This window comes from Lactuca saligna, chromosome 8 (genome assembly GCF_052625555.1).
Source record: "Lactuca saligna cultivar CGN05327 chromosome 8, ASM5262555v1, whole genome shotgun sequence".
In the NCBI taxonomy this organism is placed as follows: domain Eukaryota; kingdom Viridiplantae; phylum Streptophyta; class Magnoliopsida; order Asterales; family Asteraceae; genus Lactuca; species Lactuca saligna.
This window is the reverse complement of record NC_136424.1, coordinates 76,908,888-76,925,965: the sequence shown is the minus strand read 5'-3', so window position 1 is coordinate 76,925,965 and position 17,078 is coordinate 76,908,888. Positions and strand designations below refer to the sequence as shown.

Genomic DNA, 17,078 nt, shown 5'->3' with positions numbered 1-17,078 from the left:
AAATATATAAGTACCCATAAATTGCAGAAAAAATATAAATAAATTTTCTACCAAATTTAAATACATACATGAAAAATCAAGTAAAAAAATTATCAGATTGATATTTAAGGTAAAATAGATCAACCAAAGAGAAAAAATATATATATACACGAGATTAAATTATATAAAAGGAAAATAAAAAAGTATAATTTCAACCAAGTAATTACTAATGAGTTAGATTACTTAGTTCAAAATTTATGTATTATAAACTATACTATAAATATATGTTATATATTATTTTTATATATTAATATATGTCGGGGGTAGGTCCAGGGTCGGGAATTAAGGGTATCCTCATCCTCATCCCCATCCCCACTTTTTTTATGCGGGTATTCCCCATCCCCATCCCCATCCCCGGTCAACCTGGGGATTCCCCAGTCAAAACGGGTGCGGGTTTCGGGTTTCCTATTGGGTATGGGGTTTTTTGTCATCCCTAATTTCAATAAGAATTTTTGATATTTCAGCAAAAATAATGATATTTAAAAAAAAATAAAGATATTTTAGTAAAAAGTAATGATATTTCATCAAGAAAATATCATTATTCAATATAAAAAAAAACAAAAAAAAAATCAACAAGAATAAATAATATATATATATATATATATATATATATATATATATATATATATATATATATATATATATATATATATGCAATAAGATTTTAGCAACATATAATCAAGATTCATCAAGATTTCAAAAAAACAATGGAATAGGCAATACAAGTGTTGCGCTAAACAGAACACGCGCATAAGTTTTTTACTCTCAAGTCTTCTAAACATATTTATGGGTTAAGCATGCTAGCTGATTGGTAAAATAAATCAATAAAAAAAGAAAAAAGTAACACACCCAGTCGAGAGTAAAGTAATTCAGCTTAAACTCATGACCATGACCTATATCTTTATGACATTTTTATATATTACTAGTTTAGGACCCGTGAGAACTACGATTATAAAATTAATTAAATTTTCATATTAAAAAACAAAATTACTAATCAGTTACTTTAAATAAATTGTTACTTAAGAGATATTTTTTAATTATATAAAATTATAATTGTTGATTTAAATAAATACGTGAAGTTATATTACCTTATAATCTGTATTGATTTTATTTTATTTTTTAACTTAATGTTATTAATTTAATATAATTATAATAAAAAAATTTAAAATTTAAAATATAGAATCAATTATTAATTTAATGTAATTAGAGTGAAAATTTTAAAATTTAAAATTTGAAATTGATAATTAATAGGTTGACAAGTGGTATGATAGGTTACATATAGTTATTATTGAGGAGTTCTAATAATCTGACATTTGTAGAATAAACATATTCATTTATTATAGGAAAAATTACACGAATGGTCCCTACTGTTTGTGGTAATGTGCACGCTTGGTGATGGTTTTTAAACAAAAGAACATCCTATGTGCTCATGCAAAACCCTAAAGCTTGGATCTAGGCTTCTCTATTGTACATGTAGTTAATCCAAGACTTGTAACCCTAGATCTAGCATGCATAATTCAAAATTATCACTATAAAAACATATCTAAGTGTTTACCTCTTTCAATTGGCTTGAAATCGTTTGAAGCTTCTTGATCTTGAGCTTAGAGTCACAATTGTAACTCCTCTAATGGTTCACAAATACCACAACAAAGGCTATTATGAGAGAGGAGGAAGAACACTAAAAATCGGCCCTATGGTTTCTCTTGAAGTCAAGGTACCGAAAATTGCAACCAAGGGCCTCTATTTATAGTGTAGGCTGCTAGGGTTTCAGTCTAAACCCTAATGGACAGCTTAGTCACCAAACTACCCATGGAACCTTCTAGATTAGGGCCTTTGGACGAAAATATGATGGATCCCCATCATAATATCGTTCCCCCTTAGTCCATTATGTAACTCCCACGTTTCCAGGCTAGGTATTATCATTGATATAATAGTCTAGGTTAACCATTGTAACTCTTTTTAAAGTATTAATGATGAAATATTTAAGTATTATGTGAATTATGTAAATTATGTGTTTATTTTCTTAATTATTATAATTTAATGAATTAAGAATAAAATAAGCATCAAAATTAAAGTATGAGATAAGCCCGATATCTTTGCATAAAGATATAGTGGTCGAAACAAGGATTCCGAAGATATAAAGAATGCCGAAATCCGAGTTATAACGAAGAAGTTATAACCTGTCGAAGTTTCGCGACAGAACCGACAACGTTGAATGACTAAAAAAGAGAAATTTACGTTAGAGCAATATTTAGCCTTACTGATCTAAACAAAAATCGTAGAGTTCGTTAAACCGAGAGCGTGCATAAAAAGAACGCCAAAATCTGACTTCGTATGAGGAAGTTATGATTTTTCGAAGTTTCGACTTAGCAGTATGCAGCCCGAATACTCGATTTGAGACCGAGCGGTTTTTAGTCAAAACAATCTAAATGAGAATCGAAGATCTCGTTAATTGTAGTGAAACGATAAAAAGATAGGCGAAAACGGACATCGGATGAAGAAGTTATAAATTTATAACGGAGTTTTCTTGTCCCGGCCTACTAAGTATAAATAATAAAAATAAAGTCAACATTAGCCAACGGAGTCTGAACAAAAGTTGTAGATCGTAGCCTCACCTACGCGGGGATATAAAGAACGTCGAAAACGGAGTTCGTATGAGGAAGATATGAATTTTTGAAGTTTATTAAATATTTTCGATATTTAATTTAAATATAAAATACCGATATTATCCGAAGGGTGGGGAGTTAGCGACCCTATCCTCATTACGCCCAACGTAATTTCATATTACGCCCAGCATAAATCGAAGTTCCAACCCCTATAAAAGGATGTCGAGGGCAGCCGAGTTCTTTGCTCATTTCTTCCCTTTCTCTCGCGTTTTTGCATCGTTTTTCGTGCAAGAATTATCCCGAAGCCCCGATATCATTCCCGAGCCCCAAAGCCCCGAAGATCCCGAGAAGTTCAATTCCCGAGCCGAAGCTCTACCCGCGAGGAGTCCGGTTTTTGTGAAGATCTTCCAGATCTACCGAAAAATACTACTTCTATAAGCCGTAGTGCTGTCCGATCATCTTCTGATCAAGTGAGTGTGTGGTTACTTTCTTCTAACGCATAATTATGAAGTATTTTATACGAAATACGTGTTATGTGTATATTTTGTGTTATATGTGTGAATGTATATTCACTTTCTTCTATCTCATGGATATGATTTATTCTCTATGAAATACGTGTTATGTGTATGTGTCTCATCTGTTGTTTGGAATATGTATTGGATGAGAATGTTATACAGGTTTTAAACAATGTATAAAAATATATATTTTTATCTACTAATATTTCGGGTAGAACATGGGTAGATAGTTGTGTGATAAACAGATGAGAGGCCTCGATGTTGTTTTTGATTCAGTCATCTAGCGGAGTTTAGGTGACGACCACAAACTTTTCTAGACAGTCCTGTGGAACGCTAGCAGGTTCGCCACCTGTAGGTGTTAATGAACTTGGGTGTTCATTCGTTGTACTCCATCCCCCTCATGGTTGCCTTATTTGACATATATTGCTGGGAAACCCCCGACTGCATGTGTTGTTGCCCCGATGAAATATTCTAAGACTATGTCCCTTGTGTTAGTTGTTTTAGGGACGTAAAGTGAGAATAACGAGAATGGGTAATTGGGTTATTGTTGGATGGTGGATTTAAATATAATTATTTATTGTGGGTTGAAAACCCTATATGCTCACCAGGCTCCCAAGCCTGACCCACTCAGTTTATTTGTATTACAGGAAGTGGCGCAAGGGCATAAGATGGATGAATCATCAAGTTGTTTTGTTTACAATTTTGTATATGTATATATTTGTTGAATGACTTGTAATGTTATCGTTTATGCTTTATGGTCTATATCGGAACATGACATCCCGAGTTTTTATTATATAATGAAAATACATTTCTTTTATGAAATGCTTTGGTAAATATTGTTTTATCACATTTTGTTTTTGGGAACAAATTCCGCAACTCTTTTAAATCAAAAGGATTTACTCTGAAATTATTCTAAAAGCATAAATGAAACCGGTCTTTTCTGGCCGTGATTTTGGGGATGTCACACATTAGGTTTCCCAACCCAAAACTCAATTATCACACATTTGAGAGTTGATGCCCATTTATTCAATTAATCTCTTTTAGTCACCAAATTAATTCCTAATTAATTTATGACTAATATTAATCAAATAATATGATTTCTCCTTTAATATATTATTCTTATAATATATAAATAAATCATGATATCTTCTCTCTCTCCTAAATAACCTTGTCAAGTTGCTTTGGTGAAGGCAACCCAAAAGGACCATGCACAACTAGGTCAAGTACATATCAAAAATAGTTACGAGCTTAGACACTAATCCAACACTCTCCCACTTGGATAAGTCTAGTAACTATATCTCACATATGACTTCAGAATTCGATTAACAATCGTAACTCTTATACGTCGTTTGTAAACTCTGATCAGTAACTCGTCCTTCAGATAAGGGATCATATAATCCTCTGTTCTAGATATCATTCTTACAATACTTACTGTTCAACACATTGTTTCTCGATCTCTTATTCGTTCGACATAGAACTTAGTTAAACACATCAACCTTGTTCTGACCGGGCCCGACACATAAGTCAAACTAAATCATCGAGTGGCCAAGATATCACCTTTATTCTCTTAGAATAAAAGGAACAGATTAACTTCGACTCATATGCATTTACTATTTACTAATTAAATCATGTACAACAATGTGTTTTATAACATCAAGTTACTAACGCGTTTACACATCATCTATGCACAACCAACCAGCAAACAATAACCATATCTCTAAATTTTAAACTATAAGATATTATCGCTTTGCGATCACCCGAGGTAAAATATACCAGCAAAAGGCGGGTTTATTCCAATGCTCAAATCACAATTCATAAGCACTCATGAACTTTGCAACAAACTATTGCTATGTCCAAAACCTTTTAGACAATCTACAAACAGATTCATGACAGTCTTCTTTCATATCTATTTCCAACATATGAATAACTATGGACCGTTTGAATAATCTTATTATTCAGTGTAACGCCCGTAGATCCAGGCTAGTCAATTTAGAGATAATAGAGGTCAAAAATGACTTTTTGACAAAAGATTATTTATAATAAATATCTTAACCAAGTTTTAGAATATGTCTCAAGGGTTCCGTACATATAAAGAGCGCCGAAATCCGAGTTATAATGAAGAAGTTATGACTCGTCGAAGTTTAGCGACGGAACCGACACGACACCGCGAAGACGTAAATAGTGAATTTATGATAGAGCTTCTTTTAGCCTTAGTAATCTAAATGAAACTCGTAGAATATGTTAGCCTGAGAGCGTCCATAAAAAGAACGCCCAAATCTGACTTCTTATGAGGAAGTTATGATTTTTCGAAGTTTCGGCTTAGCGGTGTACAACCCGAAGTTTGAGTATTAGATCGAGTGGTTTTTATCCGACACAACCTAAACGAGAATTGAAGATCTCGTTATTACTAGCATAACGATAAAAAGACATACGAAAATGGAGATCGGATGAAGAAGTTATGAGATTTTAACGGACCAATCATGTCCTAGCCTGTTAAAAATATAACTTTAAAAATAAAGTCAAAATTAGCCGACAGAGTCTAAACGAAAGTTGTAGAGTATGTCTCCACCTATGCGTGGATATAAAGAACTGATATGTGCATAGTTAGTTAATTATTTAGCATATATTTTTATTCATTTTTAACTAATTTTATGTATAATGTGGACAAAAGGTACTTAATAAAGCTTAAATTTTGTTTTCAGTCCATAAGACATGCTTGGGGGTGAAAAGGAACAAAGGGAAGCAATTGAAGATCAAAGAGTGAAGAATGAAGGACAAAAGAAGACCTACTCGGCGAGTTCTCGAGCATACTCGGCGAGTACAAGAGAATATTCCAGAAGATAAGTCAAGACTCCTGATTTAAGACGGATAACACACACCTACTCGGCGAGTTGGGTCTGCTACTCGCCGAGTACACCCTGTTTTTGGATAATTATAAATACCAATTCATTATCCGATTGGAAAAGACTTTTGGCAATTTTAAGAGCTGGACCTGCGACAAAGAATCCCTGGAGGAGCTAAGGAACTCTAATCTTCAATCCTTGGAAGAATCAAGGCTATTAGGTTAATCATTCCACTTAGCTTTAGGATTTAAGATGTTTAACTGTTATTGAGTTTGTTTTTATCATGACTATTAGCTAAATTCATTTAGTTTCTGTTTGGGAAGACTAATTTGCTCCTATGGTTATAATATACTTTTTGATTGATTATGATTTGGTGATTTTATTAAATTAAGTTTGTTAAAGAACCTTATGCATTAATGACAACTATTCTCTGTTAATTGGAAGGTAATTAAGTTGCATGAACATCTCTTGATTATTAACCTCATATGTATTGTGAACACTTGATCATATGCTTATGAGTAATGAATATGAAATTAAGATTAATAAGAAAATAGGTAAGTTAATGTGTGAGCTTGTTTGAGGAACCAACAAACAAGAGGTTAATTGAAATATCAACTTGATTAACCAATTACAAATCTTATTTAATCCAAATAATTGAACTAGGTAATTAGTTAATTTAAACAATTGGCCACTGCTTGAATTAATTAACTGTCTAAGGGTTAGGAGTAATGAATATGAACCTAACCACTATAGTTGGTAACCAATAATAATTAATTTATATTGAAAATAACCATAGGAGTGAATTAGTTGAACCTAAACAGAAACCCTTTTATAAATTTGGTGAATTTGTCATTTGTTTTAATCGTTAGTTAGTTAAGTGTTTTATTTGCTTTGCTTAAGTTTCTAGTCTTCTAAAACTAGAGAAAAACCCTTTTACTAAAAAGTATTATTAAAACTAGTTTGTTTTCCACACATCAAGTTTTTGGCGCCGTTGCCGGGGAGCAGTTCTAAATAATTTATATAATTTCTAATTTTTTCGACCCTTTGTGTGAGTTTACTGGCACAAAGTTAATTTATTGCATATTAGTAATTAGTAGTTAGGCTTTAGGATCTAAATTCGTTTTTATTTTAAGTTTAGATTTCTTTCAAATTTACACTGCTACTCGCCGAGTGCATTCGCACCTACTCGGCGAGTACAGGTTTGTTTCAGCCTTTAATTGTCGTTTTTTAGTACATTTTTTTTGTTCTTTTTATGTTGTTATCTTGTTATTTCAGGACTTTCATGACCAGAGGATCAAACACCCTGATGGTACCCCCGTTTGCAGATCCCGAATCCGCTTTGAGAAGAAACAAAGTAAAAGATGTGGAAAGCTCGAATACACCAAGGAAGTCGCCTTTGTCCAATTTGAAGACTGTTTTTGGGAAGAAGAAGAGCATCAAATCAGGAGCATCCAGTGCATCTTTGGCAAGCGAAGACCCGATCAAGGAAGATACCGAGTACGACACCGAAGAAGAAGAAGAACCCACGTACGGACACAACTCCGATTTCGGCGACGAGTTAGCTCATACCATGGCTAACATTGATGAAATCCCCATGGGAGAATGAAAGAAGAGGATCCGCGATGACACCAGCTTGAGACTTATGCAGCCCGCAATTCCCGCTACTACTACTTTTGAGCTAAAGGGCCACATACTTGCCCAGCTCAAAGAAATTCCTTTTTATGGAAAAGATCACGAAGATGCCTACAAGCATTTGGATGAAGTTAATGATGTAGCTGATTACTTCAATGTTCCAAATGTTCCTCGTGAGACTCAACTACTTCACATGCTTCTTGTGATATTCAAAGATGCTGCAAAAGATTGGCTTAAATCACTTCCCCCCGGATCAGTCACTACATGGGCCAAGATGAAAGAAGAATTCATTGACCACTTTTGCCCACCTTCCAAGATAGACAAACTGAAGAAAGCAATAGCTAACTTTGAACAACAAGATGGAGAGTCCTTATATGAAGCTTGGGAGAGGTACAAGAGCTTACTAAGAAACTGCCCACATCATGATCTAAATAGTCAGCAAGAAGTCTCCATTTTTTATGATGGAGTCAATGTCACAACTAGGCAACTACTTGACTCACAAGGACCGCTTACTAAAAAGCCACCCCCGGTAATCAAGGAATTAATTGAAGAATTCTCTAAGCACTCTAGAGAATACCACAACCCAAGAAACGATGTTACTAGGGAAGCCGCATATGCAGCTACTGAAGACTTATCCGCGGTCATGGCTATGCTGAAAACCATGGATAGGAGGATGGACAAAATGGATCAAACAATCCATGCTATTCGGGTGGGTTGTGAAAATTGCAATGGACCGCATCTTAATAGAGACTGCGACCTGGATGAAAATGGCAACAAAAAGGTGAAAGTATGTTACTCAAGTGGAGACCGATATGATGAAGACTGGAGAAAACCAAAGAAAGAGTGGCTCCCTTATGAAGAGTACAAGAAGGCTAAGGAGGAGAAGTACAAGCAAAAAGGAAGAGGTTTTTACCAAAAGGAAGATCCGGCACAAGAAAGGAAACCAAGTTTAGAAGAAATGCTTACCAAATTTGTAGTTGCTTCAGAAAAAAGACATAGTGAACATGATGCTTCCATTCAAGAAACAAGAAATATCCTTAGAAACCAGCAAGCATTCATTCACAACATAGAAACGCAGCTGGGGCAACTTGCTCAACAAATAAACCAAAGATCACCGGGCGAACTTCCTAGTAAAACCGAAAATAACCCATGAGGCGCGCACATAAATATAGTTACAACAAGAAGTGGGAAAATAATTACCCCTCTTGCCCCTATTTAGAAAGAAGCACCTAAAGAATCACAAAGGAAAGAGGCAGAAACTCAAGAAGAAGATCAAAATTGTCAATCTGACAACCCTGCTCGCCGAGTACCAAACTTGGACTCGGCGAGTACAAGGCCAAATCCGACAGAACAAGTCCCTGAAAAGCCATATCAGCCTCCGATGCCATACCCAGCCCGAGCTAAGAAGGAGAAGCAGGAATAAGAGTACCAGAAGTTCTTAGATCATATCAAGACTCTTCAAATCAACATACCCTTCATTGAAGTCGTCGTCCAAATGCCCAAATATGTCAAGTTCCTCAAGGAACTTCTTACTAATAGAAGGAAGATGGAAGAAGTGAAGAAGGTAGTTCTAAATGAAAATTGTTCAGCTGCTATGCTAAATAAGCTACCAAAGAAGAAAGGTGACCCAGGGAGCTTAACATTACCTTGCCAATTTGGCAACTTAGCTATAATTCACGCGTTAGCTGATTCGGGAGCAAGTGTCAACTTAATGCCATATTCGTTCTTCAAGAAGTTGGATCTCCCGGAACCAAGGCCAAACCTCATGGTAATCCATTTAGCAAACAAGACTGTAACTTTCCCAAGGGGCATATACGAAGATTTGCTTGTCAAGGTGGACAAATTCATCTTTCCGCTGACTTTATCATCTTAGTCATGGAGGCGGATCCTCAAGTCCCGATCATCCTCGGAAGACCCTTCCTCAACACTGCAAGTGCTATAGTAGATATGCGGGATTCAAAGCTTACCTTGCGGGTAGGTAATGATTCTGTAACCTTTGGTGTTGATCAAGCTATGAAGTATTCAAGGAACAGTGACGACACATCTTTCTCAATCGACATGTTAGACGAACTATTGGAGGATTGTGAAGAGGAAGATTCCAGCGAGTCCACAGCTGTTGATGAAGAATTTGATGCAGAAAAAGACTTAATGGAGATCAAAAGGCTGTTGGAAGAAGCTGAATATGAAGAAATAATGAAGCAAACTGAGAGCCCTACTCGCCGAGTTCCTCCTTTGAAAAGGAGGAATTCGGAAATTCAGCCACCAACTCGCCGAGTACTCTACCTGCACTCGACGAGTCCAGCAGTCATAACCAAAAATCTGAGCTGAAAACACTACCTGAACATTTGGAGTATGCTTTCCTTGAAGAGGGCAACCAAAAGCCAGTGATTATAGCTTCTGACATGTCCAAATCTGAAAAGGAGGAGCTCGTGCAAGTGTTGAAGAAACGGAAGCGTGCCATAGCTTGGAGCATCACCGACATCAAGGGAATAAGCCCATCTTATTGCTCTCACAAGATTAATCTGGAAGAAGGAGTGAAGACGGTTGTGCAGCACCAAAGAAGACTGAACCCGAACATGCAAGAAGTAGTCAAGAAAGAAGTGGTCAAACTCTTAGATGCGGGAATTATCTATTCCATCTCCGATAGTCCTTGGGTGAGTCCAGTCCACGTGGTGCCCAAGAAAGGAGGGATGACGGTCATAACCAACGAGAAGAATGAGCTAATTCCGACACGAATAGTAACCGATTGGAGAGTGTGCATCGATTATTGAAAGTTAAACGATTTCACTCGAAAAGACCATTTTCCCTTACCTTTTATTGATCAAATGTTAGAAAGGTTATCGGGCCATAGCTATTATTGTTTTCTAGATGGATTCTCGGGTTACTTTCAAATACCCATAGACCCCATGGACCAAGAAAAGACCACATTTACTTGCCCAAGTGGGACTTTTGCATATAGGTGCATGCCCTTTGGGCTATACAATGCACTCGCGACTTTTCAAAGGTGCATGATAGCCATATTCCACGACATGGTGGAAAATTTCATGGAAGTCTTTATGGACGACTTTTCCGTTTTTGGATCTTCTTTCCATGATTGTCTCACAAACCTTGACTTAATGCTTGCTCGATGTGAAAAAACCGATTTGGTCCTCAACTGGGAGAAATGTCACTTTATGGTTAAAGAGGGTATAGTGTTGGGCCACAAAGTTTCCAAAAAGGGAATTGAAGTGGATACGACAAAGATTGACACCATTGCCAAATTACCCCCACCAACTAATGTGAAGGGCATTAGAAGTTTTCTAGGACACACGGGTTTTTACTGGCGTTTCATAAAAGATTTTTCCAAAATAACTAGACCTTTGACACAATTATTATTAAAAGATGCACCATTTAATTTTACTAAAGAGTGTTTAGAGGCGTTTGAATTTTTAAAGGAAAAATTAACTAATGCCTCGATCATTGTTGCACCAAATTGGAGCTTACCCTTTGAAATTATGTGTGATGCTAGTGATTTTGCTTTAGGAGTTGTCCTTGGTCAAAGGGTTGATAAGCACTTTCGACCCATATACTATGCTAGCAAGACTCTAAATCCAGCCCAAGAAAATTACACCACCACGGAAAAAGAACTATTAGCTGTGGTGTATGCTTTTGATAAATTCCGCCCATATTTAGTTTTATCAAAAACTACCATTTTTACTGACCACTCTGCTATCAAGTATTTGTTTGCCAAACAGGATGCCAAGCCAAGATTGATAAGATGGGTGCTACTTCTTCAAGAATTTGACATAAAGATACGAGACAAAAAGGGAATGGAGAATGTAGTAGCTGACCATTTGTCAAGACTTGAAAACCCGCAATTGCATGAAGATAGAGTTGGCGATGACTTCCCGGACGAGTATATTATGGTGGTCGTGGGAGAAGAACCATGGTTTGCAAATATAGCTAATTACTTAGCTAGCAATTACATCCCAAAAGATCTCACAAGTCAACAAAAGAAGAAATTCTTTTCTGAGATAAAATATTACTTTTGGGATGAACCATATCTTTTCCGAAGCTGCGCAGATGGGATCATACGAAGATGCATGTTCGGGAGTGAAAGCCGGAAAATATTAGAGCATTTCCATTGCGGGCCCACGGGTGGACATCACGGAGCACATTACACGGCGAAGAAGATCTTTGACATTGGGTTTTATTGGCCCACAATTTTTAAAGATGCAGTCCAATTTGTCAAAGAGTGTGATGCTTGTCAAAGAGTGGGAAACATTTCATCTCGAAATGAAATGCCACAACATAGTATCCAAGTGTGCGAGGTATTCGATGTGTGGGGGATCGATTTCATGGGACCATTTCCCGTGTCTAGAGGCAACAAATACATCTTGGTGGCGGTGGATTATGTATCCAAATGGGCGGAGGCACAAGCATTACCAACTAACGACAGTCGGGTAGTGGTGTGGTTTTTGAAGAAACTATTTTCACGATTTGGAGTCCCGAAAGCACTTATAAGTGACCGAGGCACGCATTTTTCTAATGATCAACTAGAGAAGGTGCTAAGGAAATATGGGGTAACCAATAAATTTTCTACATCCTACCATCCACAAACTAGTAGACAAACCGAAGTGACGAATCGAGCGTTGAAGCGAATTTTGGAGAAATCGGTGGGGAGCAATCGCAAGGAATGGTCGGAGAAGCTAAATGATGCACTTTGGGCTTTCCGTACAGCTTTCAAAACACCTATTGGTACTACACCATATAGATTATTGTATGGAAAGCAATGTCATTTGCCGGTGGAGATAGAGCATAAGGTGTTTTGGGCCTTAAAGATGTGTAACTTCAACACGGAGCAACTCAAGAGCAACCGGTTGATGCAAATGAATGCCCTTGAAGAGCTTAGAAGTGATGCATACACAAGTTTGTTGCTTTATAAAGAGAAGACTAAGATGTGGCACGACAGGAGGATTAAAGAAAATAAAGAATTCCATGAAGGCCAAAAAGTGTTGCTCTTTAATTCAAGGCTAAAGCTTTTCTCGGGGAAATTAAGGTCGAGATGGGATGGTCCTTTTCTGGTGAAGAAGGTATTTCCACATGGTGCTATAGAGATATTGTCAAGAGATGGGACTCCTTTCAAATTCAATGGACATCGAGTCAATAAATATGAAGAAGGAGTCCCTCGGAATGAAGGATTGGAAGAATTGTTGTTGCTGGAAGGAATGGCAACCACGTAGAAGGGGAGGAGTCCAGCTAATGACTCCTTAAAAAGAAGCGCTTCTCGGGAGGCAACCCGAGCTTCAAGTTTGCATTCTCTTTTCCTTTACTTTATTTCTATTTTTATTGTTTTCATTCGTCTTCTATTAAGAATATAGTTGCTTGAGGACAAGCAATGCCTAGAGTGTGGGGTGGATGGTTAAAAAAATAATAAGAAAATGCATTATTTTTCACCAACATTAAAAAATTTTCAATCTGCAAGGGATACTCACCGAGTAGGCATGCATACTCGGCGAGTACCTGCCTAATTGAACCCAATAAACGCGATTTTAGAGTTCTACTCAGCGAGTAGGTCTCTCCTACTCGGCGAGTAGCCAATTTACACAGGTGGTTTATAATCTGTAAAAAAAAGGGTTTTCACCCATTCACTCCTCACACTCGCCGTGCAAACTAGTCTCAAGCCCCTTTGCGATTTTTTTCTTCAATCTCCACTCAATCTTCATCTATCCAAGAAAAAGGTAAGATTTTTCTACTGTAAACCCATCAAAGATTCAATCTTTATCAATGAATGACCCTATTTTGTCTAGAATCGGATTATGGGGGTACCCTCAAATTCTAGGGTTCTAATTTTGCCATGAATTAGGCAATGTCAGAAGTAATTTCTGTTATATCCATGGTATATTGACTTAATACAACAAACCCCTGTGAACAATTGGGATTTTTGGGCACCCTACATATGAATGAGACCCATCCAGTCTCGCAGTCCATCCTACTCGTCGAGTAGGTGTTACGGACTCGGCGAGTAGGCAGTATGCAGCCTTATTATTTGATTTTAATTGCAAGTTTTTGCTTGTTTGTGTCTTCTTTATTGTTGTTTTACAGAAACCATGTTTAGAAGGGGACAATCTTCGAGGGGAGGGAGCCAAGGTGAAAACCCGTGGCTCTCGTTCCGACAAATAACATCCAAGTCCTCACAAGCCCGCGCCAAGAACAAGTTAGAGGCGCTGAAACAAAAGGAAATTCATTTGCCTAATGTTGTGGATTGGGATTGGTTCGGTAAAGTGGGTCTGGAAGAAGAGCTCACTCCTTATTTGGTAAAGGAGTGTAATTTGGGAGATAGCACCATCATTTGTAATGGGTGGCTGCAGTTGTTCAAGATTCAGGAACCGGTATATGCTGAGCTGTGTTGGGAGTTCTTTGCTACCATCTCATTCCGAGGTGGTAGTGAATATTACAACCCCCATGTTATTACTTTTTCTCTTGGTGGGGAGCTGCGACAGTGCAACATGGCAGAATTCTCTTGGAGGCTGGGGGTGTATGACCAAAGCACCATGCTTAATGAAGATTTTGAAGCATTTCTGGAACAATTCCACAAGGATCTTCCCGAAGGGGTGGTGGCTTCTACCTGGTGGAACACAATTTCCAACCGGGTGTACATTCCTTCTACTGCTCAGGAGGGACATATCCGCTCACCAATCCATCGCCATGTGTCCAACACTATTAACATGCGGAAGGATTGGGACAAAGTCCCAACCCTTGATATTTTCTATCTCTAGAGTATTATTACTCCTGATGCTTTATGCAACCTTCCTTATTGCATTGCCAGGTTTTTAGTTGAAGGGGCGGTCAAGGACAAAGTCAACTCCAAAATAAATGGAGGCACGTTTGTTACGAGGCCGTCCAGGTCATTTGGAGTGTTAGACTTACCCGAGGCGAGGGCACTCACGGTCACTTACCCTCCACCGTTCAACACTGCTTTATATAGGAGGGCCCGGATCGTTGAGAAGTTTGGCGACTCTTTTTCCATTCCACACGCGGATGAGCCGACAATCCCCGAGGAGCCGAGAAGGCGGGTTCGGCAATGAAGCGAAAGGGTATGGGAAGACCCACCGGTTATTCCGGTGGAGGAAGATAATGATGGATGGAACCAAGTGGAGTACCAGCGCTACCTAGATGATATCGGGCGAGGGGTTAATTATAATAACCAATCGTTCGAGTATCTTTTTGAGCAAATGTATATTGCTCCAAGACCCTGCCCGGGATACCGGTACATTATGAATTGGGAAGAGAGGATGATGAGAAGTGATGGTGGAGGAGGAAGTGGAGCAGGAGGGGAGGACATGGAAGATGAAGAAGAATGAAGACTTTGTTTTTTTTATGTTTTATGATGTATTGTTTTGGATGATTGTAAACTTGGATAATTTTTATTTTGGTTGGGATGATTATTACTTTCACTTTTAGTGGTTTGTTTTCAGGTATGGAAGATTAGGAAGCATACTAGATTATTGAGGGTCAAGTAAGGGATGAGAGAAGTTCAAGAAAAAATTATACAAAGTCTTGTCCTTAGGATCGATTCCGTTAGAGTCGAGAGTCGTGAAGAGTGTTACTGCTGAAGGACTTAGAGAAAGGGTCAGTGAAATGTCAAATTTCAAAACCCAAGGTCAAAGGAAGAAGAAACGAATTAGTTTTGGAATTACAGTGCTTACTCGTCGAGTGCACAAAACCTACTTGGCGAGTACATGGGAGTATTACACGAATGGTTCCAGGCTGAGAGCTACTCGCTGAGTACACGGCACTACTCGCCGAGTAGACGTACAATTTTCAAGTCTCAAAGCTGTTTTGAGCACTTTCACTGCAACATTTATCCACTTTTTATGAAGAGTTTTTACTGGAAATCTTCTAAGAAGTCTGTTCCGCGACATTTTGAAGCTGTCAACCACACAAGACGTTTGACACCCAATGCATGGATGCGTTGTTCCCATGCCAAAGTCAGCTGAAGTTGGAGCTTTACATGAAGAATATCAACCTCGCGACTACTATCCCAGGGGAGTTTGTTCTAATTCTCTCTTTCCTTTTATGTTTTTTTATGATGCATAACATGCAATGGGGGCATTGCATAAATTAAGTGTGGGGTAGGGGGTTGGTTAAATTAGTTAAAATGCTAGTTAAATTTCGAAAATCTTGAAATTTTAGTTAATTTTGAAATTTTTGCATTAAAATTGCTAGGGCTAATTTAGAAAATTTTGGTAAAGCAATTAGGGATCATGCTAGTATTATATTTGATGATTCTATGAAGACCTAAATGTTTAGTTGAGCCAATATATGTTCTAGTGCATTTGTGGCTTCCTTATTCTAGTGAAATCATGGGACAAAAACACGACCTCACTTAGTTTGAAGGATGCAATATGTTTAGCATCGTGTACCAGAAATGTATCCAGGAAAATTATTATCTTTAGCTAATAAAGGTTGAAGTTGAGCGCCCCTGCTTAAGCATGTAGGGTTTTGAGTGAAAAAAGTGAGTTACATGTGAAAAAAAAAAAGAATTACAAGGAAAGTTGAAGAATTTTTGGAGCATTAAATTCAAATATCAAATATGAAGATCAAAAATTCCAAGGAGATTCAAAAGTGAAGATACCAAAAATCAAACAACAAAGGTGGTGAATTCAAAGATCAAAGGTCAAATGTCAAAGAAATAAAGAATTCCAAAAGAGCTCCATAGTGGTATCATAAATTATAATTGTCTAGATTATGTATGCTTAGGTTGCTCAACCAAAAATACCTTGAGGTTAAGAGGTTTTCTGAGGATGGATTCAGAGGGATGCATAAAATGAGCATAGTTCGGGGTGAGTGGGCGAATGTTTATGAGGATTGTGAGTATTTGGATTACGGGGGGTATTTAGACAATTTTAGACACAAATGCATGCGTTGCGGTCTTGGCATAATGGCTAGATTAGATTGGAGTTGTCATATGTGGTTCTAATATGTTAAAATTCAGTTTTGCTTGGGGGCAAGCAAAAGTCAAGTGTGGGGTATTTTGATATGTGCATAATTAGTTAATTATTTAGCATATATTTTTATTCATTTTTAACTAATTTTGTGTATAATGTGGACAAAAGGTACTTAATAAAGCTTAAATTTTGTTTTCAGTCCGTAAGACATGCTTGGGGGTGAAAAGGAACAAAGGGAAGCAATTGAAGATCAAAGAGTGTAGAATGAAGGACAAAAGAAGGCCTACTCGGCGAGTTCTCGAGCATACTCGGCGAGTACAAGAGAAGATTCCAGAAGATAAGTCAAGACTCCTGATTTGAGAAGGGTAACTCACACCTACTCGGCGAGTTGGATCTGCTACTCGCCGAGTACACCCTGTTTTTGGATAATTATAAATACCAATTCATTATCCGATTGGAAAAGACTTTTGGCAATTTTAAGAGTTGGACCTGCGACAAAGAATCCCTGGAGGA

The 17,078-nt window shown here is 37.5% G+C and overlaps 1 protein-coding gene and 1 non-coding gene across 2 annotated transcripts; one reads left to right on the top strand and one right to left on the bottom strand.

The window, feature by feature from the left end:
• Window positions 1-7,957: 7,957 nt before the first annotated feature.
• Window positions 7,958-8,064, bottom strand: LOC145013412 (small nucleolar RNA R71). The gene has a single exon (XR_013664973.1). It is a non-coding gene; the product is annotated as a small nucleolar RNA R71 (small nucleolar RNA).
• Window positions 8,065-11,444: 3,380 nt separating this feature from the next.
• Window positions 11,445-12,857, top strand: LOC145009783 (uncharacterized). The gene is made up of 2 exons (XM_078968415.1): window positions 11,445-11,563; window positions 12,239-12,857. The coding sequence occupies exons 1-2, from the start codon at window positions 11,445-11,447 to the stop codon at window positions 12,855-12,857; spliced, it is 738 nt and encodes a 245-aa protein (XP_078824541.1).
• The last annotated feature ends 4,221 nt before the right edge of the window (window positions 12,858-17,078 follow it).